Source organism: Podarcis filfolensis (assembly GCF_964270895.1).
Source record: "Podarcis filfolensis genome assembly, chromosome: 12".
Taxonomy (NCBI): domain Eukaryota; kingdom Metazoa; phylum Chordata; class Lepidosauria; order Squamata; family Lacertidae; genus Podarcis; species Podarcis filfolensis.
In genome coordinates, this window is record NC_139614.1 from 8,987,329 (window position 1) to 9,012,671 (window position 25,343).

Here is a 25,343-nt window from a genome sequence, read left to right on the forward strand (position 1 = left end):
GTAACAGGTATTAAAGAGGTGTGTGTGTGTTTTAAATTCATATTTTTCTTTCAAAATAATCACAAATGGGACCTCAGTTCTTTCAAACATAGTTGAAACATGCACACACCCTTCAGATCTGTGAATTTATGAACAGATGGCAGCAATGATTTAACTCTTTTCAGGTTTTTAAAAAACCCGTAATTACAAAACACAGGGCATGTTTCCTATAGATGTATCAAAACTGTGCTGCTGTTACCATGATATTTTCAAAATGACAACTAGACATAAAAGCCTGGGAGGAATGTTCGCTTAGTTCTTTTGCTCAGTTCCCCCATTTAATACACAATTTAACAATGTGAAGCACCTCTTATTTATACTGCTTTATTATACTATTATTATTTCTTACTGTTGGGGGAAAATATATATCACTTTGGGGGATTTGCTCCAAATCTTTTGAGGAGCATAGCCTAAACTGAGTATTATAGGACTGTACATCAGTCATTGTTGAGCTTCATGTAGCAACCATTGACAACCTTCACACTTCCCCCCTTTCAGCTCAAAGTAATGTATGCTAAAACTGATATTCTAATACTACTGTTGCAAAAATGTACTCCTATACTGAAGAGTTGTTAGGAATCCAGTTTTAGAGGGAATAACATGTGGAACCACCCAGATCCACTTTCAAACTCCATTTTCCCTGGTTCTCGGCACCATTGGATGCTATGGTGAATTTAGATCCATTTTAGATCAAACTGGAGCCTGGACATTCTGGACTCCAGGATCCCAAAGCATTTCAGAGTTCAATACATCTCTAATTGGGGTAATAAACCTGGCTGCAATCTAAGTTGCTGGATTTTAGACAGCACTCTTGCATCCAATGACTGAAAAGTTATGAGCCCAGCTCCTCCTTTCGTACACAACAGTGGAAGCGAACCCACATGCTGAAGATACAGAGACAGTGCTTAATGCAGGACTGCCTAAGCACAATAAAGCTCACAGAATTTGCCCCTTGTTCCAATGGGCTTCCATCAAGGTTTTCCAAAACTAGTAATCACACCAAAGTGACAAACTAGGAGCAAATACTTCTGAATCAAGTCATAATGCTAACAATCAATTCCAGGGGATACTTCCTGCCTCCAAAAACATACAGAATATTTTAGGCTCTTACCCAGTGCACAGAGCCAAAGTAGAGAAAAAACTTTTCTTGGGGTCTAGTTGCCTTTGGGGCATGTACCGGTAAGTAAACAGCTGCAAAATGGCAAGACTTGACCTGAAATCCTATACCTACTTACCTGCGAGTAAGTGCAATTTACTTTGGTGGGATTTCTGAGTATATTGTGGTGGCAGTGATGGTATAGACTTCCGGATTGGCGCCTCCGGCAATGGCGGAGCTCCTCCCGATCGGAGGAACCGGCTCCGTGAAAACTAGGGTCTGACCGCCACGGCGAAGGCGGAGACCCTTAGAAATCACAGGTGGAGAAGCCTGTGAACCTGGGATTCAGCTGGCACCTTTTGTGCCCCCTACTCGCGAGGAGACCCGATATCGGGAATCCGGAGCGACGTGGTGGTGAGCGGCGCGGTGCTTTGAATCGTCCGCTTTTTGCACGGAGCGAAGCCGCATTGCCGCTGTCGGAGAGCGCTGGCTTCTTTTTGTGGACAATTGGATTTTAAACAACAACCCATGAGTAGAACGGGAAATTGGACTTGTAAAATAATTTAATCTGGCACCGAACGGGGAAGGTTTAAGCAGGAAGTCCACCTTCCCTTTCTGTAAATAGACTGAAGCAAAGAAGTTGTTAACTAAGGTCTTGGAAAGTCTTTTGTAAAAGATTTAAACTCCACTGATTGAAACTACTATTACTACTCCCCTTGGAAGCAGGGGAAGTTTGTAGGAGAAGCTGGAAAATTAAAAATCGAAGCACCACGTCTCTGAACCCGGGAACGGTCTGCAAAAAAGTCCATCGACGTTAAATAGGATAAATTTGACAGCTAGCTGTCAAGACATAAATGAAGACATTGTTTCTACCGTCCGCCTCTGCGTTTAAAAAAGAAGAAAAGGTAATTGGAACTGTTACTATTTTACTTTTGGAACTGTGCTGGAAAGGATTGACAAATGGAGACTGTTTCCCTCTAGAGGGAGTTTTGGGACATTGTTACAAGAGTGCAGCTGGGATATTGGCTTTAAGACAAAGATAAAGACTGTGAGAAACCAGCTTTGACCTTGAACATCTCAAGAATGTCGGTTAAGGAAGAAGTAGTGTCTGTACTGAATCGGACATTTTATCTGTTGGGAAAGCTGCATAAACAGATGGATGCTATGGCTACCAGTATTGATATTTTGGGAACAGAAGTGGGCATCAGCATAGAAGTCGACAAGAACCCGGCACAGGAATCTTTCTTAACTGAACATATTGATGAATTAGAGAATGAGAAAGTTGCTGTTGTGGAGTATAAAGTAATACAAGGGGGAGCCTTAACCCTACAGACGCAAATGGAGGATTACAAGATGAGGCCTTATATGACTGTAATTAGGAGAAGCCAGTCATTGAAGATGGGAATCTGGCCTGATCTGGAAAATGAAAGGTGGAGAGACCCCCTTATGTGGGGATCAAATGACTTTTGGGATATGAATTGGAGCCAAGAGGTGATTGGAGCTTTTGGGGCCTTTGGATTTGGAAGAATTGTGAAACAAGATTTGGAATACATTATGGGCCCTAGTCTCAACTATGGAAATTTGGCAGACCTGTTAAGAAGGAATATGAGCATCGATGGGTTGGAGCTCCCCCGAGATCTGCTTTTTAGTACCAAAGATTATCAAGAAGATCGGCAGATGGGACATGAAGAAGGGTTAAGAGCCTCGGACATAAGATCTCCAGGTTGATGGACTGTTGGAGGTTGATGGAACTGACGGCAGGGGCCGAGACCGGGGAGGGGGGACGGTGGAAGAAAACTGGGAGTTTAAAATGTATATATGGAGATTTTTTTAAAAAAAATTTTTTTGATGAGAGTTGGAAAAATTGTGGAATGAAATTTTTATGACCCTAGGGGAAATGTCTTAAGAGATTAAGTTTAAATATATCAGTTTTAAGGAGAAGTAAGATTAAATGAAGTAAAAATGGATGCCTAATTGGTGAAAGAAGAGAATGTAAAATTACAGTATATTAAGATAAATTATTAGGATAAAGAAGATTGGATTATGATAAAAACCAAGCTAGAAAGGATTTGCTGGAATATTTAATTGAACTAGAATACAAAAAAGGAAGGTGTGAGGAGGTCAGGGAAATAAGTAAATGAAAGACAAGACATAGAAAGAGGGAAATGTTTTTAATTGTTTTTATTTTTCTGTATTTTGTATTTTTTGTTTTTTTTCCCCCTCCCCAATTTATGTTGCAATATAAAGGTAAATGCTTTCCCCCAGGATCGATATATTTGCACAAACATGGCCAATATATATATAGATCCACATATTGACAAAACTACATGTTGAAAGCTATTGTTCCATACTACATTTTCATATAGATATTATTTCATCAGCATTACACTTCTGTCAGATAATTTTCCTCTTGCTTAGCATAGGATTTTGATCTCTATAACTATAGGTGTGTAAAGCAGAAATTTGCCAAGTTGTAATATAACTATATGGCATACTGTATATGTGGTAATCCAACCATATGCACAAATTCACCTCACACTGGCAATGTGGCAAAGTGGTTTGCCATCTGGTTAACTGCATGCTGGGTTACATTACTTATGGTACCTACATTACTAGGTAAATGCATCTATAGTAACCTTGGCCTTAATACTGGGTTGAGATTTTGTTGATTGCTTGAAATCTATTTTTAAAGTGCAGTCGTCAGAAGTCACACTAATAAATGTTGCTTATTCCATAGTTTGGGACACGGGTGGCGCTGTGGGTAAAAGCCTCAGTGCCTAGGACTTGCCGATCGAAAGGTCGCCGGTTCGAATCCCTGCGGCGGGGTGCACTCCCGTTGCTCGGTCCCAGCGCCTGCCAACCTACCAGTTTGAAAGCACCCCCGGGTGCAAGTAGATAAATAGGGACCGCTTACTGGCGGGAAGGTAAACGGCGTTTCCGTGTGCTGCACTGGCTTGCCAGATGCAGCTTTGTCACGCTGGCCACGTGACCCGGAAGTGTCTCTGGACAGCGCTGGCCCCCGGCCTCTTAAGTGAGATGGGCGCACAATCCTAGAGTCGGACACGACTGGCCCGTACGGGCAGGGGTACCTTTACCTTTACCTATTCCATAGTTTAGGATTGAAGCCTTAGTGTGGTACATTTTCATGATGCATAAGGTTATCACTAGCAGGAATATAGGTCACCACTATGGTAAGATGTACTGGATTTCCATTTAAATTATGCTAGTTATTTCTAAATTTGCATCTGTACATATAAATTAGCATATGTGAATTTCATGCATATCTCTGTCCTTTGTAAGTTTCCACCATAGGGAGAATTTATTGGAGAGTGGCTCAATTCTCCCCCCCTTTTTTCTATAAAATATCTATTCAAATGCCACTGGCTGGATACCAAGTCTGTTCCTTACTTTCTTCCTGAAAACGAAGCAAATGCTGGTTGATTAATTGCAACTTGTCTCGAAACAGCAACATATGCCATTTTGCTAGTCAATTACAAGCATCTCTCTGAGGCAAACCATTCTTTTAACGTGCTCACACCTGTTTCCTCAATAAATCATAGTAGTCTATATTTACCCAGTGGGCCACATTATGCTGCAAATGAGAAGCTAGATGCAGTTCCAACTCCACAGTACCTTTGCATTATGTATCAGGAATGAATATATGAGCAACTTCTTCACTTTTTTGTCCAAAGCTTGTACTGCCTGTGCAGTAATGGAATAAGCTATAGTACATAAAAGTGTAATGAACAACAACAACACACGTCTGAAATCCACAACCTTAGAGGAATTGTGAAAAATGCCTATTTTTGGGGGGTGACATATCTAGAATTTATTCTTGGAAGTAATGTCACAGTGCCAAACACACGGTGGTGCCAGTTCTTTCGTCTTTGGGGTCTGAAACAATAATGCGAGTTTCATCTTTGTACCATATAGATTAATTGTAAAATTAGAGAATGGTTTGGGAAAGTATTTGAAGTGTATTCCTTTCGCCACTGAATAAGCAAATCCAGGTTTCTATATCTGGGATTAGATAAGGCCTGCCTCACTGCAGTAATTAAGCACTGGTGATCAATGCATATAGACACACACACACACACACACACACACACACATTTTTAAAGCTTAGTAGAATCAGACTATAAACACTTCAGTTATATAGACATGCAAATTCTTAAACTAAGGATCTTGTTGTCACTTTGTTTCTGTCATTTTAGTTAAGCCCATTCATTAAAATACATCTCTTGCCTCTTTGAAAGCTTGTTTATGAATAAGAGTATCAAGGCAATAATCTTCCACCCCCTGAGCAGCGGCTATAAATGCTAACTGTACATTATTAAGACAGATATATTGCCCTTCATTTGAGGAAAAACGTTTGGCGTTTGTAGAATACGCGCAAATGCCTGTCATGGAAGGAACTATGTATATTTTAAATATGTATCTGCCTCAGGTAATTGCAGCCTATTGACAGAGATGCTATTGTATGCAGTCAATTGTTCTCTGTTCTCAGGAAAAAGCAGAGATTATTTTAAAAGGAGAAAGATAATGTGTTTGAGTAACACAGGCACATTTGAATAAGAATAACCTATCTTAGGTCATAGGAACACAGCAATGAATTAAAATGCCAGAATTTTCTGCTTCTAAATTTCTGTGCTAATCTTCCTGAACACCTTCTAGGCTGTGGTTCAACCAATAGAGTATAATACTGTTAAGTCTTTCTTTGTTCAGTAGATTGTTTTCATGAATGATCTAAAGCAGATTCTGTAAGATTTAGTTATTTTGGACACAATCCAACCATTACAAGCAGGAGCGACAAGCTGCTGGCCTGTGCATCATTGTAGGCTGATAACATCCCAGTGTAGTAAGGAGAGTGTCATAAGCCTCACCTCAGCGAGTAACTTCTGAATAGATTAGCATGCAGCAGCTATTCTGGATCTTGAGTCAGTATGAGGTGACTGCTTGCATGAACTAATAGATGGATGGTCAATCTTGCTCCTTCCACCTCCTCTCATTCCCATAGTATTGAATCAAAGTTGCTTCCTGCCCCACCCTCCTTTACAGCAGCCCAATTCTGCCCTGAGCTTGTGACACTCTGAGTGGCAATAATCTACACACTCAGGCTGGTTCTGGTTCATGCCGTTACAATTCATCCTAGGAAACAGTGATAGGTAAAGGTAAAGGGTAAAGGGACCTCTGACCATTAGGTCCAGTCCTGACCAACTCTGGGGTTGTGGCACTCATCTTGCTTTATTGGCCGAGGGAACCGGTGTACAGCTTCCGGGTCATGTGGCCAGCATGACTAAGTCGCTTCTGGTGAACCAGAGCAGCGCATGGAAATGCCGTTTACCTTCCTACCAGAGCGGTACCTATTTATCTACTTGCACTTTGATGTGCTCTTGAACTGCTAGGTTGGCAGGAGCAGGGACTGAGCAACAGGAGCTCATCCCATCGCAGGGATTTGAACCGCCGACCTTCTGATCGGCAAGCCCTAGGCTCTGTGGTTTAACCCACAGTGCCACTGCTGAGTAGCAATAATCTACACACTCAGACTGGTTCTGGTTCATACCGCTACAATTCATCCTAGGAAACACTGATAGGTACATGTCTACTATATGTATACCGCATTGGAGAAAGAATTCTAGGAGCAAGCTGACCCCCAAAGAATGGGTGTGAATTCTGGCAGCGCAAGTAGAAGGCCCCAAGGGCTGTTTTGCCTGTTTCCACGTGCATGGCTCTCTACCCTTAGACCTCAATGCCTAGACAAAAAAGGACTACGTTTGCATCTCTAGAAATGGCAAGGTTAGCCATATGGCAAAGTCACTATTCCACACCAAGCAAATGTCAGCTCTCCCCTCTTGCTTCTTTATGAACATAACCCACCAGGTGTTTTGCCAATTAACACTGCAGGTTCTTTAAAAGATCTTTGGTAGTCAATATAGCAGGGAAAATATATTTCTACTTGAACAGAATAGGAAAACCTCCTCAAACAGCCACAAAACCCCCCTCAAACAGCAAACCTTCTTAAAAAGCGATAAAAAACCCTCTTACACTGAGAAATAACCCCAAAGAAACAATTTACCCACCAGACCACCTTCATCCACATACAGCACCAGATCCAGCCATCGGAAGGCTCATCAGTGTTTGGCCCATCTTCCCACTTGACTATTTTGCTCTGCACCATTTGTACCTGTCTCAACCAGGTGGAGCTGGGTGTCTCCACAACCATCACCTGTGCCAATTAGGGCTCCTAATCTGGGCAATCAAGCCCCAGCTGGGCCAGAGTTTTCCACTGCACCAGGTAACTTAATTTTATTCTGCAGTAACTTGGCCTGCACCTACAACCCCGGTCTATCCTTTCAGCAATCAGTCTAGGGCTTGGGCCCACACTATGTAACTCTGACTGTTCATAGACTTCCCCACTAAGGCATGCAAGCAAAACTATCCCAGCCCGCCACTTGCCTCCCCCACCTTCCAACATAACATAACCAGAAGGTGTAAACATACAATTCTATCACACTGTGAAGCTATTTGTACCAGAGAAGTTAAATGACTCATCCGTCTCTGGTTTCTTCATCTGGGAAGGTGAACACAAGACCAATTGCCTACTACAAAGGGGTATACGGAAGGGCTTCAAAGTTTAGATTCGGAAAACGTTTTGAAGACAAGTGCTGCTAAATCATGTCCCAGGGCTGATTTCATCTATTTGTGGAGTTGGAGGGGGCTGGGGAGGGAAGAGAGACTCATTTTTATCATGCAGCCAGAAAAGCCAGACTCCGATGGTTTTGAACTACTCACAAGGAAAAGTCAAAGTTCAAAAATAAAATACTGATAGTGGCAGAAATGCAATTTGTACAGTGCAGCCTGACAAGAATGCAAGATTGTTTTTATCTTTTCTGGTCAAGAAACCTGGCATTGCTTGACAGATTTATTTGCTCAACTAGATGCTATTCCTTAAACAGAATATGTTGGGGGGATGTGGTCAAATCAAGTAACCAACATGCAGGGAAACCAAGATGAGTGCCACAGTTCAAGGGATTACTGGTAAATATTACAGAAAGTCAACACCACATGTAATTGTCACAATAAATTCATCGTAGGAATCTAGTTATTTGAATCAGGGAGATCAGAAGTTTCATCTCTTATCTTCCATGTAAAATTATATAAGAGCATTTCCTATTATCATAACCCTTTAGTTAAAAAAAATGTATTGAATATTCTTGCCTGTCCTTAATTTTTGTTTACATATGAATGTTAAAGTTATGTTTCTTAGTAAATGGATTTAACTAACAAAGAATTAAAAAGCAATGTATGAAAAAAAATTCTCCAAGTTAAAAATCAAGCTGCTAAAATGGCTGCTCAAGACCAAAATGCCTTCCCATGTGAGCGCATGGGTTTTTGTGTGGAAGAACCCCAAGGGAAGGGTGAAGAGCTTTGGGAGAATGATGTAGTTGTAATACAGAACAAACTTTTGTATTTTGTTTGTAGGTTGTCCAGCGAATGGCAAGCTGGCATTGAAGGTGCAGGGTTCACATTTCAGAAATAAATAGAATAAATAAATGGCCAGACACAGAGCAAGGCCTCATCTGCGGGGGAAAGCACCCTAACCAAAAAGTTAATCTAAGGCCAGACACATCTTTTAGTTCTGATTTTTCAAATAGAAATGTTAGCAGGGAAACGGATATGTTATTAATACTACACATGCACACTAACTGAGCTAATGACGAAAAATGCAGAGCATGGGTTGGCCAAAGATAAATCCTTTAAATGCCAGTGGGTTTAAGACATAAGCATATGCAGAATACTTCTATGTAAGTCAGTTGGAGTTAACTCAGTTAAATGCACCCTGGAACTCTGATAATGCCTCACCTGCTTGGATGGAGGCTAGAGATGCATGTGTGAAATTGGAAATTGGCCTCCAGTACACAGGTAAAGGGACGGGGTGTAAGGGACGGGGTGGTGCTGTGGGTTAAACCACAGAGCCTAGGACTTGCTGATCAGAAGGTCGGCAGTTCGAATCCCTGCGACAGGGTGAGCTCCCGTTGCTCGGTCCCTGCTTCTGCCAACCTAGCAGTTCAAAAGCACATCAAAGTGCAAGTAGATAAATAGGTACCGCTCCGGCGGGAAGGTAAACGGCGTTTCCGTGCACTGCTCTGGTTCGCCAGAAGCGGCTTAGTCATGCTGGCCACATGGCCTGGAAGCTGTACGCCGGCTCCCTCGGCCAATAAAGCGAGATGAGCGCCGCAACCCCAGAGTTGGTCACGACTGGACCTAATGGTCAGGGGTCTCTTTACCTTTACTTACACAGGTAAAACCCACATTTTATTGTGCTGTCCACTTTTGCTGCTGCCCCACTCAGCATATGAAGCACATGGAAGGGAAAGGTTCTTGGAAAGGAAAGGTTTTTCACCTTTGCTCCATAATATGGTCAACACCATTCAACTTCCTACTCATGCCATGACTTGATTTGAATGGGGAAAATACTTGGAGACCCTTCCTCTGTAGCCCCATCCATTTAGTTTTTGCTAGAGTCCAAGTCTGTGCAATAATGCTAAAACAACTGTGCTGCACCCTAACTGCAAGCCTGATAAAGTCCCTGCTAACCAATGGGGAGATTAAAAATAAACAAATCTTCCATTGACTATGGATAATGCAGATCTGCCGTAGACAGATTATTTTAATTACAATGCTGCTGATGAAATGAACTAAATCAGAGTCTAGAAAACTGAATGAAGTTGTGTAACAAAGCTTTTCATTGAGTAATAATTTAAACAAGGTGCTCCTATGATGAATATTTTGTGAAGCAGAGTATTCTGGAAATGTGTCTCACTTTTTTAACAGCTAAGCTGTATTCTCCAAAAGCACATACACACGAGTTCTCATCCTTCTTGCAAAATGATTTATTGCTGTCAGATTGTAATCTAATTTTAGGTGAGCTCATCCCCCTCCACTGCCTTAGAGCCATTTTAACTTCATATTGCTCCCTTACCATAGCCATGAAGAAGAAAAGATACACACTCCCTCGTGCATTAAGGATGCTATCCTGACATTTTGCTTCAGCCAATTGCTCTAGAAATCATCAATATTGCTCTACTCCTAAGCAGACCTTTTCTGAGCACAACAAAAACAAATTGCTTGTATCAGAGCTTGCCTTGACCTCTATATCCCACAGTGGGAAAACCATATGCTTTAACAAGCTTGCAAGAGAGATGAAAGCTTCCAAGACCCCAATGGGCAGGTGAACTTTCTTTTTGTTCTACAGTGTGTAAGCTCCTAAGGCTCAGAAATTCTCATTCATTGCATTTGCTATTCTGCTGGTAGGCACTGCTAACATTCCCATGGGTTTTGCCATACTGCTGCAGCAACAAAGAGTGCTACTAAATCTTTAGGGAAGCTGCTTCAGAAACAGTCATCCATCTACACACAGCTCCACAACCACCTCTTATGTGATATATATTTATTGAAGTCTTACTACTTGGTATGCCTCTTACTATCCACAAAGCCATTCACGTCAACTAAATTGTTTCAGCTTCTGTTTTGCTCATACGTTGCATGCAAGCAGGTGAACAGGCTCATGCACGTGCACACACGGAACATCTCAAAACTTCTGCAAATTCTTGGACTGAGCAAACATTTCCCCTCTTTGCTAGTGGGATTTGTAGCTTTCCTCAATCATACCATTTTGATTTAGCATAGCTGCTAGAGTCCCCAGCCCTGATTCCAGTTCTGTAGTTCTAGGCTCCATTTTGTATGTTATACATGTTATAAAAGTGGTTAACCCTTTGGCATGTATGTTTCTACTCACAGCCACTGAGAGGTGGTCTACCATATCCACAGCCTGATAGGAGGGAAAGATTTCTTGCAAGACTTGTTCAAACCTCTGAACTACCTTTCCTATACTAAATTGTGGAAATCATATGTTTGTTAATAATAAAAAAAGGATGCTTAAAGATTAGTTCATCCCTCTGAACAGAGTGCAGAAACTACAGCCTGAAAGAAGATACAGCAGCTTTTGGTATCCAGAACTCCCAGAGAAGATCAATGTGTTATTTGGGACACCTCTTCATCACATATTACATGCTTCAGTGCTATGAACATTTCAGAAAGGTTGACCCAATAAAAGATGTCATCGTATGCCCTCTGCAAAGATACAGATACCGTGAAAAGCAATTAATTATGAGCCATATAATTTAGAGATCAAAGTGGTAATTTTACATGGAAGAAATACTAGAATGGAGCTACATATTATTGTAACAAATGAATGACAGTGTTTCTCTTGCTCTAATGAATCGGTCAACTAGCACAGCAAAGAATACTCAGAATATACACAACAGAATTCAGGATATTCAACAATCCAGCCTGAAAATTGTCTTTTGAACATACAGTATATTAACTGTGGAACTGGCAGTGTTAAGAGGTTTTACCACCATCAAGTGGTATATAATTTTTGTTTAAATAAACAAAACAAAATATAATTAAAACTAAAATAAAATGGGTAAAAATAAGAAGTGTTTTCTTATGATCAAATAACTTCCCAGAACATAGCTGGCATAGTTCAGAATGTTCCATATATGGTTTCTTTAAAGCGATTTCCACATTACCGATGCACAATTTAACTAATAGGTTAAATATGGATTAAGAATCACAGAGCAGAAGAAGATAATTTCATACAATATATTTTGCATTTGGTTGGAAGCCTTAATGTAAATCAGTAATAAATATGGAGCAATGCTGTCGGGACAAATGAAGCAAAACGAGCCATTGTTTTTGCGTAAATGAATTCTCTGTCTCTCCCTTTCAGTGACTGCATTTGCTAAAAAGGTATGAAATGAGGGAAAGAGTGTCACCAATATTGAGAATGCTCATCCAAACCAATATGGCAGAGCTTGGAAGTTACTGAAACAAGAAAATGGTACAAAACAGATATGCTCGTGGTAAATAGCAAATCATTATTTGTTCACGATAAATCATACAAGTCAGTTATAAAGGTTTGCTGGACTAGAGTAACATGAATGATAATGGAAGGATGACAATTCTATCTCTATTATATTAGAGAGACATGGAGGCCCTTCTCATCTCAGAACATTTAGTATGTAATACGTTTATAACTTATAAGCGCTATGTTATCACAACCTTTCTAAGATCAGTTTTAATTTATTCGTGAATTCATGAGAACTTCTGATAAAAGTAGTAGTAGTTTGGTAGGCAGCACACATATTTTTATAACTGGATTAACACTGAATAACTTGAACAGGACAGGAAACTTATAGAACCCAATGATTCTTCTTACTCTCGCGTTCCCAAGTTCTGTTTAACAGCAACACAGTGAGTATCTCACCGACCAGTGCAAACACACATCAGCAGCTTTCTTTCTTTTTGTGTCAATTGCCATTATTAGGCGCGATGTGACACAGTAGGAAAAGAGACCGGTTCACTGTGAGACCTGCTACTCACTCTCTTACAGTGTAACGGCCCCCCTTCCAACTGCTCATCACTGCAGGGATCTAGACCAACGGGGCACCACATAGACTCTAGAGACCCTTGCTCATCACGACTAACTCAAGATGGAGAACTGGAAAACAGCATAGCATTATGAAGACAAGTGGAATATTTCAGGTGGCTGTCTCCCTGTTTCAGAGTTTCAGGCCCGTACACATTGCAATCACCCTTCATTGCTTTCTCTCCACCAGTACCTACTTTAAAAAGATCCAGGCACCTCATTATAATGATGCTACTCAAGTTATCACTGAAATATTAACAATTCTAGTAATATACTTCATGCCCTAGCTTTGATCCAGCATTTTAAGAATTGATGCTTTGAGGACATACAGACTTGCAGCGACAGAGCAAAAAAGTATGAATATCCTTTGGATATTTAGTTATTTAGGATGAAGCATTTTTAAATATTTAAGACCCTTGCAAAGGGAAGGAACGGTACGGATTTAGAAAACTATTCCATAAGTCAAGGAAAAAAATAAGACGCAATAAGCCTGTCAAGGCAGAAAGGGAATATGCTTTTCCCACCTCATCCCCAGTGTAGATTGGAAGGTATTCTTTCCTCAATGGGCCACCATTTATCTCTGATTTTTACTGCCACACTTTTCTCCCTGAACCATGTATTTGTACATGTTTAAACTGAATAGAGTCCAGCTGAGCTCTGACAGAAGGGTCTGTGTGAAAAGATTTGACTGGCCAATACATTGTTGTGGAATATTGTTTGAAGAAACAAATTTGGGTCAGGACTTCAGCTGGGTAAAGAGTTAAGGGTATAAGTGGGGCCGGGGATGTAAGTTTGGGAGCCAAGGCTGCTTCCTCTCTTCATACACAGGCACACTGACTAGACTGCGGCACCTATGAATTCATCCAGACACATAACTTGGAAGATCTAGCTGAAGAATCAAGTAGTAGATGAAAATACCTGCTTGCTGTGCAGTCTGTGGTATTTGTGGGCTCCGTTGTGTATTGTATTGAACAGAGGCCATGGGTCTGTACTGCTGAGTTGCTGAGGTAGGGTATTGACCAGAGGGGTAATAGTACACAGGCATCTGTGGAAAACAGGAAAGAGGAAAAATGTATTGTAAAGCCATACACAGCTCAACCATATCAATACACAGCTCAAGCATATCAATTTGATCATGTACAGAATTATTCATGAAATGTAGGATTTTCGAGCTTAAAAGTCTCCTGATAATATTAGGAAAAGCTGCAAAATTGTAATTTTTTAAAAGCACATCAAATAGTCTACCAAGTGGAATATTGGCTAATCCACAGGTGAGTGTGTGTGTGTGTGTGTGTGTGTGTAATGCCAACCACCTAGAGAAAGCAAGGGACTTGCTGTTCTCTGGATTCATCACAAGTTCAGAATGACATCCTGCAAATCACCAGCACTATTAGATACAGTTATATAAAAAGAATATAACATCACAGAGAAAACTGCAAGGCAAAAACTACTTCATGTAACAGGGATGATTACAAAGGTGGGGAGAAGGGACAGGAGAGACCATTGGAATCAGGTGAGAAGAGCGAATGCAGCCCCTGAGATGACTCACTGCAGAAATGGGGAAAGGAAACAAAAATCTCCAGGACCAGGAAAATTACAACAACAAGAGGTAGCTTGTGGAAGAGCAAGTTCATCAGTTTGACAAATCCTCTAAACGTTTATGAACAAACACTGCCTGCTCTTTCTTTTTCAAAGCCTTTTGTGCTGTTTTTTGTGGGGAGTTTTTTGGAGTCCAGTGGGAGCCTCTGTTTATTTCAATATGCATGCCGCTTTTTGGTGCAGTCGTGGGTGGACACTGAGGAACATGTAAGTGGTGTACAAGTCCTACCACACATTCAGCACACACCTGGATTATGGTGTGCCAGGGCATGGATACAGAAAGGGGCATGGAAATTCGCTGCTGATTCTTTTTGTACAGGAAGTGTGCTAACAGCTTCCTTTACAGCTCTGGCAATGAGCGTAGCAACTGAGACCTAGCACATCTTTCCTAGTTTAGGACCACAAAGTTCAGCTTTTAATTCATCAGGTGACAGCACAAAATGAATGCCTTGATTATCGTTACAAAGATGTCTGCAAACATGACATGAATTCTTTGCAGAAAACTGCAGGTCCATCCTAGAGACTTGGAGGAAAGCTTAAAGCCTGCCATCGCTACATGGGAGATGGACTGAAGAAAAGGAAATCTGAATTGGCTCTGCCCCATAGCTTGCCCAATCATAGCTAGGAGGAGCTAGGAGCGGCTAGGAGCTAGGTAGAGTCATTGTTCTAAAAAAGTGTAGACTTGCACACGCTGGCCAGCTTCCACTTTGACTTGAAATGTTTGTTTTGGGCTTCTCAGAAGTACGCAAAGGCAAGAAGCGGGTGGGTGGAATGCTGGTCTGCAATGGCACACACACCTCAGAGGTTCAGGAACTGTGCTCAGGCTGAAATAAAGCAGTGTGTTTAGTGTTTTCTGACCTAACCACCCCTTAGATCAGGAACAGAGAACCTCTGGACCTTCACATGTTTTTGGGCTACAGTCCCCATCATCTCTGAACATTGGCTTTGTCAGTTGGGGCTGATGGAAACTGGAGTCTCATAGGGGTCTGAAGGGCCACAGGTTTCCCATTGTTGCTTTATGTACAGTGGTACCTCAGGTTACATACGCTTCAGGTTACATATGCTTCAGGTTACAGACTCCGCTAACCCAGAAATAGTACCTCGGGTTAAGAACTTTGCTTCAGGATGAGAACAGAAATCGTGCTCCGTTAGCGCGGCGGCAGTGGGAGGCCTCATTAGCTAAAGTGGTGCTTCAGGTTAAGAACAGTTTTAGGTTAAGAACGGACCTCCAGAACGAATTAAGTACTTAACCCAAGGTACCACTGTATTCTGTATTCAGAGCCTCCTCGGGCCAGGAATATAGAGCCAAGAGTAATGAAAAATGAAGAGGGAAATGGACAAGTTTTAAAAGATGACTTTGCTCCACCTTGTAATCATTATTAACAAATTATAGCACCTTTGATATTGAAAGGAAAGCTTGGTGGCAAAGCTACATCCCGCAAACCGTAACACACCTTCTTGGATAATCATAAATTGGTAGCTTACATTTAGCAATTTATATTTACAAAGTATTATAGAGACATAAATCAATTTATCTCTGTAGAATTTAGATACTCTTATCTGGATTTAGCCACAGGGAAATTATTTTTTTTAAATTGACTGCAAGAGAAAGCATATGTTATAGACTCCATTTAGTGACACTGGAGCTGCCATTGATCTTTCAAAAGAATGCCATTTGCTGGATATAATATCAGGTGGGGAAAAACATGTCGTTTGGGATGATTGATGGAGCAACTTTTTACGTTATGCAAATGACATCTATACTATCTGAACAAGATGAGGCTGTGCAGTTGCTGGACTGGAGTCTGGGGGCTATAACTGGCTGAACAAAGGCCAATAAACTGATGTTGTATCCTGATAAGATGGAGATACTGTTGGTCAGTGGTTCTTGTGTCTGGGAACTGGAGATAAATCCTGTTTTTCTCCCTCTGCCCCAAGAAGCAGCTTCATAGCTTGATTCAGCACCGTAACTGGAAGCCCAGGTGGCATCAGGGCAAGGGTGGCATATTTCTAGCTCCAGCTGGTTCTAACTGTTTATGGATCAGGATAGCTCGCCAGAGAAACCTTGAATGTTCTGGTAACCTTGCAGTCAGACTACAGTAATATGCATTATGTAAGGCTGCCTCTGAAAGTCACATCTAGGGCAAAATGTGGACATAAGACTGGTAAGCAACATATTTAATTAGACAGTGCCTATCCTGTGTGAACTGCACTGCCAATATGGCTCTGGGATCAATTCAAGGTTTGGAAGTTATCATAGTTCAAGCCCTGGATGATTTAGGTCTCAAATACTTGAAGGAGCACTTTTCTCGATATCTGCTGTCTCAAACACCTTCTTGTGGTCCTCCTGGTGGGGTAGCCCTTTGCGTGGTGATGGAGAATAGGGACCACTGTCTGAGAGGTCTGGTTGTCACCTTCCAGTATGGAGTTTTTGGTGCAGTCTAAAGAAACGTTTTTTCACCTAGGCCTTGGGGACAGATTGAGAAATTCAAGGCCTGTGATTTTTTAATGCTGTGCTTTAGTGATGGATTATAGTAATTTCTTTAAATGTTATTGTGTTTATATTTCAGATGTTTCATTGAATTCTTATGGTATTGATTCTATTTTGTAAACCACCCTGGGATTTTATTAAAATTAGCAGCAGCAGCAGCAGCCACCGCAACAACAGCAGCAGCAATAAGGTCAGTTTGGCTGCTGGTCAGATATCTCTGATTGAAAAGTGATGCTGGTTATTGACATAATGTTCTTGGCCATGATTACGAAGGAACATGTGAAGAAAGAAGTGCAGATCAGAAGGATGTGCAGCACATTTTTCTGAAGTGGGGAGAGTAAAGTGGAAATATTCTCCCACTGAAAATAAAAACCAGGCTGCTCTAGGCATTTTCTAGTCATCAGCTTGCCACAGAGAACTGTCACAGAACAATCAGATAAGAGGCTGGACTGCAAAAGAGAACTCCTGTTAAGGTTCTAAAAGGATGTCTCAGCCAGAGCGAGACAATGCAGGGCAGGAGGAAAAAGCAAGTGAAGAACAAATGCTTTCCACTCCTCTTAGATGTGCCACTTTTAAAATCTATCCGCTCCTTCTTTGATGCAAAAATGGGAAACTGAGCTTTAGAAGGCAGCGGCAAAGGCAGCTTTAATTAAACTTTAATATATTAATGTGTGATATCTTTAGACTCCCAGGCTCAGCTAACTTCCGTCTTTTTCCTTCAAAGATAATCCCACACTGACTGGACATGCTCACAAATTGCCTACTGCCAGCTGCATTCAAGGCTATGGGATCCGACAGAAGAAAAGCCTCTTGGGCTGCGACAATTACAGAAACTAATTAGACATTTACACACAAGCCGCCCCATTATGAGACCAAATCTGACAGCAGGACACCATGGAGCAAAAAGATAAAATAAAAATGATTTCACATTGATTATATTCTGCGGATGGTTGCATCACAACAATTTGCAAGGCTAAGTAGAGTAAGTACAAGGGTACCTCGGGTTACATACGCTTCAGGTTACAGACTCCGCTAACCCAGAAATAGTACCTCGGGTTAAGAACTTTGCTTCAGGATGAGAACAGAAATTGTGCAGCAGCGGCGCAGCGGCAGCAGGAGGCCCCATTAGCTAAAGCGGTGCTTCAGGTTAAGAACAGTTTCAGGTTAAGAACAGACCTCTGGAACGAATTAAGTTTTTAACCAGAGGTACCACTGTACATTGAAATCTCCCTGTCTGTCCTCCGCACCCAATGTTAACAAAAATCAACTTGAGGAATCCTAAAGTTTATTCAGATCTACTTTAAGCTACTTGTCTCGCTCGACCAGTTGAAAACAGCAGTGAAACACAGAATAAATTTTCTCAGGGTGACTGCTACCTGATTCTCAAATTACCAAGGCAGTATCATATCTGCCCTCATAGTTCAGAACCTCTTTGTTTCCAATAAGTAGGAAGTTCTGAGGCACATGGGGTCTTGCTGACCACTCTGTTTATTCCATGATATTGGCTACATGGAAAGTTGTCACATGAAAAGCATGGCCCTACATGATTCAAAGTTTCATACTTTACTGAAATGAAACTTGGAGTGGGATGTGGTGGAGGAGCTATAACCTCAGTAAGACTCTGCATATTTCCAAGTGGCAAAAGGGAAGAAATGGAGCAGATCAGGCAAATACATATTTACTGATCACTACACATTATCATGTAGCTCCATAATTCAGCTCCATAATTAAAGTTACACCATACGTTTCTGAATGCTCACAGAATCTGCACTGTGTTAGGTATTAGGACATAGGAAGTAAAAGTTGGATCATAGAGGTATGGGGAGTATGTTTGTGTGGGATAACAACCAGGAGAAACCAACTCAGATAAGAAGGAAATGAAACTGGATAGATTCTGGGAAGATGACAAGATCAGGAAATGGTTGCGGAAGGGGCAAGGGGAGGAGGAGGAGGAGTATCAGGTACAAGGCAGAATGTATTTTAATATTTGCTTTGGGGTATTTCCAATTCTCCACACTTCTATTCCATAAATTAGTTAAGGAGTTTTTTTTTTTTTTTACAATTTATTTATTATTATATTCATATCCTGCACTTTTAACGTCAAGGTAGCTAACAAACCAACAACAAATAGAACCAATGACTAAAATTAATAAATAAGATAGAGAAATAAGATGATAAAGAAGCAAAGGAGCAGTGACTTAAAAAAATAAAAAAAGGTCCAAGAAAGGTTTCGAACCAGGGAAAATGCTAGCCTGGCAGTTAAAGAAAAAACAGAAAGAAAAGATGATAGGAAAGTTGGTAGAAGGAGGAAAGAAATTTGATGAACCAGAGGAAAGACGAAAAATTTTCATAAACTACTTTAAGGATCTATACCAAGCAGGAAAGGAAGAGGAAGATAAAATAGAAAAAAATATTTAAGCCAAAGTAAATTTCCAAAGATTGTAAGGGATAAAATTGAAATTTAAACTCCACTATAACGATGATGGAAATTCATTAGGCAATATCTAATGTTAAACCAGGAAAATCACCTGGACCGGATGGATTGCCCGCAAGTTATTACAAGAAATTGGAAGACTCACTTTCAATACTGCTCAAGACAGTTATGAACAAGATCAGAAGGGAAACTGCCAGAATCATGGCAAGAAGTCTTTATAATACTGACTCCAAAGCAAGGGATGGATTTAACATCAACTAAAAACTACAGACCAATATCTCTTTTAAATAATGATTATAAATTATTTGTGGATATTATGGTAAATAGGTTAAAGAAAATACTAAAAGAGGTCCTAAATGAAGATTAGGCATGTTTCCTACCAGGAAGACAAATGAACAACAATATAAGAATGTGATTGATATATTAGAATATTTGGAAATGAGATCGGATAAACAAGTAATACTAATGTTTGTGGATGCTGAAAAAGCATTTGATAATGTGTGTTGGAAATTTATGAAAAGAACTATAGAGATAATGGACCTAGGGGAATTTTTTTGTGGATGTATAGAGGCGATTTATCAGAATCAAAAAGCCAAACTGATCCTAAATAATGAAGTATCAGAGAGCTTTAGAATAATGAAAGGAACTAGACAAGGTTGCCCACTCTCCCCATTATTGTTTATTATGGTCCTTGAAACACTGGCAATGACAATAAGAACTGACTCAGAAATAAAAGGAATTACATTGGGAAACAAATTTTATAAGCTAAAAGCTTTCACAGATGACCTTATAATAACTACCCACTAGAAGAAAATCCACTAGAAAGTATACATATTTTTTTGAAAGAATATATGAATTTGGTCAGGTGGTGGGATTTAAACTGAATAAAGACCAAACCATGTTGTTGGCAAAAAATATGCGAGATCAAGAAAAACAAGAACTGCAGACTATGTCTGGCTTGACAATAACTAAAAAGGTCAAATATTTGGGTATCTGGATTCAGCAAAAAATATCAATTTGTTCAATGATAATTATATCAAGACTTGGAAAGAGATCAAAAAAGATTTAGAAATTTGGAATAGGTTTAATCTTTCATTCTGGGGGAGAATTTCAACAATCAAAATGAATGTGCTCCAAAAGATGTTGTTTCTGTTTCAGATGATTCCAGTGGTAAGCGGGGGGGGGGGGGGGAGGGGGAGGGCGCTTCAAGGAATCGCAGAAGGATTTATCAAATTTCATTTGGCAGGGGGGGAAACCTAGGATAAAGCATAAACTATTAGGAGATATTAAGGATAGAGGGGGTTTTGCACTGCCAGATTTGAAACTTTACTATAAAGCATCCTGTTGGATAAAAGAGTGGATAATTTTGCAAAATACAGACAAATTGGATTTGGAGGGATGGGACAATAGATTTGGGTGGCACGCCTATCTAGGTTATGAAAAAGTCAAGGTTCACAGGGGTCTTCTGAATCACATAGTTAAGGAAATCACTATATACGGTATGGGATAGGTATAAAAACCTATTAGAACAAAAAACACCCTGGTGGTTATCCCCCCTAGAGGCAATTTCAGTAAAGAGGAAAAATATTGGGGGAGGTGTTTACTGGGCAACCTATAAGGAAATATTAGAGGAGGAAGAAAAACAATTAAAATTAAGCAAGTTTCAAGAAATTAGACATCATTTCACGGATGGGTTGCAATACCACCAAATAAATGACACCTGTAAACTAGACAGAAGAAAAGGGTTCGTGACAGAAGTTTCGAGGCTGGAAAAAGATTTAATACAAAATATAAAGAAACTATTATCTAAAATGTATAGACTCCCGCTAGATTGGGAAGTAAAAGAGGAAGAAGTTAAAGAAGCAATGATCAAATGGTCCAAATATTTTGGTCATACCATTCAGATGGCTGCTTGGGGGAAAATCTAAAGTTCACTGCTTGTTATACATTAAAGGAAAACTTCATGAAAATGTTTTATAGATGGTACATGACCCCCAGCAAATTGGCAAAAATGTACAAAACAAAATCAAATATATGCTGGAGGTGTAAGCAAGCTGAGGGAACAATGTAACATATGTGGTGGGGTTGTACAAAAATCAAAAACTTTTGAGATATCATCTACGAGGAGTTTTAAAAAATGTTTAAACAAACATTTGCAAAAAATTCGGAAGCTTTCCTCCTAGGCATTTTGACAACAGATATTCCAAGGGAGGGTATTCCTATATGCAACAACAGCAGCGAGAATGTTGATTGCTAATGATTGGAAGGGAGAGAAAACTCCAACGAAAAAGGAATGGCAGATAAAACACTCTGAATATTTGGAACTTGCAAAGATGACAAAAATAATCAGGAATCAAACCAACCACAAGTTTATAAAAGAGTGGGATTGTTATAGAGGGTACTTAAAAAACATTGTTCCCAAGTAAAATCTTTAGTATGCTTTGACTAATTTTCGCAAACTAAACGACAGATGGATAATGTATCTCATACAATATGGATGATTGATAAGGTGAAAAAAAAGGACACAGTTTAAAAAAGGGGGGGGAATGACCCGCAGGGAGGTAGACGGAAGTCATATTCAAAAAGCTGAAGACTAATTATTTTTTATTTAAGGTTCCGGAGATACAGGGTGTTGAATATTTTTATTATGCATGGGTGTTTTTGCATGATTATTTATCTTTTTTGTATCCTATTTTGCTTTTGATGACGAGTTGTACAGTGGTGCCTCGCAAGATGAAATTAATTCGTTCCGCAAGTTTTTTCTTCTTGCAAGTTTTTCGTCTTGTGAAGCACGGTTTCCCATAGGAATGCATTGAAAATCAATTAATGCGTTCCTATGGAGACCGCCTTCAGACCAGGTCCGGGGACAGTCTGTCCCCGGACCTCTTCTGAAGGCTGGCGGGGGGAGAAGGACTTTTCTCCCCACCGCCAGCCTTCAGAACAGCCTTCTGAAGGCTGGCGGTGGGAAGAAAAGCCCTTCTCCCGCCGCCAGCCTTCAGAAGAGTTCCCGCAGGGCTGCCTAGGCTGCGGATAGCAGCCTGCTGCCTGGCGCGAGGGGCGCTCTGAAGCAGAGCGCCGCTCGCGCGGGGCAGACATCTGCAGCTTGGGGAGCCCTGCAGGAGTTCCCCGCAGGGCTCCCCAAACTGCGGATAGCAGCCTGCTGCCCCGCGTGAGGGGCGCTCTGCTTCAGAGCGCCCCTCACGCGGGGCAGACATTCGCAGCTTGGGGAGCTCTGCAGGACTTCCCCGCAGGGCTCTCCAAGCTGCAGATAGCAGCCTGCTGCCCCACATGAGGGGCGCTCTTAAGCAGAGCGCCCCTCGCGCGGGGCAGACATCTGCAGCTTGGGGAGCCCTGCAGGAGTTCCCCGCAGGGCTCTCCAAGCTGCGGATAGCAGCCTGCTGCCCCGCGCGAGGGGCGCTCTGCTTCAGAGCGCCCCTCGCGCAGGGCAGACATTCGCAGCTTGGGGAGCCCTGCAGGACTTCCCCACAGGGCTCTCCAAGCTGCGGATAGGGGTAGCAGGCTGCTATACGCAGCCTAGGCAGCCCTGCGGGAACTCTTCTGAAGGCTGGCAGGGGAGAAGGGCTTTTCTTCCCACCGCCAGCCTTCAGAACAGCCTTCTGAATGTTGGCGGTGGGGAGGAAAACCTTCCTCCCACCGCAAGTCTTCAGGACAGGTCCGGGAACAGAGAAGAAGCACTGCGCGCCTTCCCCTCTGTTCCCGGACCTGTCCTGAAGGCTTGCGGTGGGAGGAGGGCTTTCCTCCCCACCGCCAACATTCAGAATGCTGTTCTGAAGGCTGGCGGTGGGGAGGAAAAACCCTCCTCCCACCGCAAGCCCCGGGAACAGAGGAGAAGCGCTGCGCACCTTCTCCTCTGTTCCCGGACCTCCCACCGCAAGCCTTCAGGACAGGTCCGGGAACAGAGGAGAAGGCGCGCTGCGCTTCTCCGCTGTCCCCAGAGATTTCCCTATGGGCTTTCATCTTGCGAAGCAAGCCCATAGGGAAATTTGTCTTGCGAAGCCGCTAAAAATCGGAAAACCCTTTCGTCTTGCGGGTTTTTCGTTTAGCGAGGCATTCGTCTTGCGGGGCACCACTGTAATATCTAATGAAACCAATAAAGAGCATGGGGGGGGGGGAGAAAAAAGAGTCTCCTTAGGTAAGGTATTCCACATGCAAGACACTGTAACTGAAAAAGCCTTCTCTCCACTTGTCTCAGAAGGAGGAGGAGAGCCTCAGATGATGGCCTTTGTGGTTAGCATGACTGATGCAGGAAAATGGTGCAACAAGCATCTTAGTCACGTGCAGATTTTAAACAACAGCACTTTGAACTGGGCTCCCTTAGCCTGGTAATTTGCAATGCCAAAATAGCAGGTGAAGATCTCAATGCTTTCAGAAAAGCACAGTTCCCAAACCGTTAAAGGTTGCAAACTAATTTAGCAGAACGGCTATCACGAGACCACTTGTGTTGTGCGGGGTGATCTTCAAAGCCACTACAGTGGTACCTCAGGTTACATACGCTTCAGGTTACAGACTCTGCTAATCCAGAAATAGTGCTTCAGGTTAAGAAATTTGCTTCCGGATGAGAACAGAAATCGTGCTCTGGCGGTGCGGTGGCAGCAGGAGGCCCCATAAGCTAAAGTGGTGCTTCAGGTTAAGAACAGTTTCATGTTAAGAACGGACCTCCAGAACGAATTAAGTACTTAACCTGAGGTACCACTGTACTGAGTTTTGGCATAACTGAAACTCAGCTGTTCTGCCTAGCAGATTCCCATTTAGTCTCTCGGAGACCAACTTAGCTGCTCTCTCTGCGCTAATGACAACAGCAGCATGTCATCAGCATATACCAATAGGTTCACAAAAATAAGACCAAATGTGAAACGGGGAAGCCAGAAGTATTTTATATCTCTGGGAGAGCAGCAGCAGTGTTGGGAGGTGTTGCTCAACTGCCTCCCCAGCATGGAGGTTGTTGCCAGTAACCAAGAGGGAAAGGGAAAAGGAGGAGAATGTGCTGCAGGTACAGCAGTGGAGCCAATGCTCCATTCACACTGTGTCAACTTCCTTGACACCTCTCTTCTTCTCTCTCTCCTCTTCTCTCTTCTTCTTCTCTCCCTTCTTCCTATCTGTTGCTGGCAGCAACCCCTGTTTTGGGAAGTCAGCTGAGCAATGCTGCTCCACCCCACTGGCTGCTACTGCTCTGGGATCAATTCATTAACATACAGATTGGAAAGATTTTTGATCTAGCACATGGGTAGGCAAACCAAGGCCGGGGGCCGAATCTGGCCCAATCGCCTTCTAAATCCAGCCCACGGACGGTCCAGGAATCAGTGTGTTTTTACATGAGTCAAATGTGTCCCTTTATTTAAAATGCATCTCTGGGTTATTTGTAGGGCATAGGAATTCGTTCATTTTATTTTTTTTCAAAATCTAGTCCGGCCCCCCACAAGGTCTGAGGGACAGTGGACTGGCCCCCTGCTGAAAAAGTTTGCTGATCCTGATCTAGTATTTATATATGGCATCTTGATCAGTGTAAATAATTGTCTGCTAACCTGCACGCTCCACAGTTCTAACCACAGATTATGGCGGCTGACCCTATAAAAAGCAGCAATACTTTTGAGAAAAGCTGTTGCCTCAGGCCTTTGCTCAAAATGTAGTTTGGTATGAAAAATTCAAAGCGAGAATTGCATGTGCATAAATCCTGCCTTCTACTTATGCCACACTCACAGCCAGACTCCAAAATGGGATCTTCCACCAAAATATGGTGTGTGTTGGGCTTTGCCTGGAACACCATAAAATGCATCATAAACATAATGGGATTCCAAGCAAGCTTCAAAACTTCTTCGTAATTTCTTCACCAACTGTGGCTATTAGAACTTGAAGTCTAACATCCAAGCAAAATTGATGTAAGTACAAATGTGAAAACTGATGCCAACTTAGTCTATGAGCTGGCAGGGTTCTGAGTGAAGGTGAACGTTTTGCAGTGAAGCGTGAAAATAACCTGAGAAACCACTTAGCGGCAAATGTTCATAATAATAATTTTTAAAATGCTGCTTTGGCTCTTTTTCTCCCTTCCCCCTATCCTATCTGTCACAGCTCGGCCACTGTGGGATACTGAAATGCATCTGTGATGTTTGTTAACTTTTCATGATGGTAGGGAAACATTACTGGCTTTGGGACAGATACAGTGAAGATAGGT

The 25,343-nt window shown here is 41.8% G+C and overlaps 1 protein-coding gene and 1 long non-coding RNA gene across 26 annotated transcripts in view; one reads left to right on the plus strand and one right to left on the minus strand.

Annotated features, from left to right (window-relative positions):
- The window catches only part of LOC310745613, an 81,408-nt gene extending 63,753 nt beyond the window's left edge, over window positions 1-17,655 (plus strand). For both annotated transcript variants that reach the window (XR_014540228.1, XR_014540229.1), the window contains 2 exons: window positions 16,799-16,909; window positions 17,444-17,655. This is a non-coding gene — a long non-coding RNA (uncharacterized lncRNA). The remainder of the gene's footprint in view (window positions 1-16,798; window positions 16,910-17,443) is intronic.
- ARPP21 (cAMP regulated phosphoprotein 21) overlaps window positions 1-25,343 on the minus strand; it is a 235,816-nt gene that overhangs the window by 21,518 nt on the left and 188,955 nt on the right. For all 24 annotated transcript variants that reach the window (XM_083577757.1, XM_083577754.1, XM_083577765.1 and 21 more), the window contains one exon: window positions 13,548-13,674. In XM_083577757.1, coding sequence (XP_083433883.1) covers window positions 13,548-13,674 — 127 coding nt within the window. The remainder of the gene's footprint in view (window positions 1-13,547; window positions 13,675-25,343) is intronic.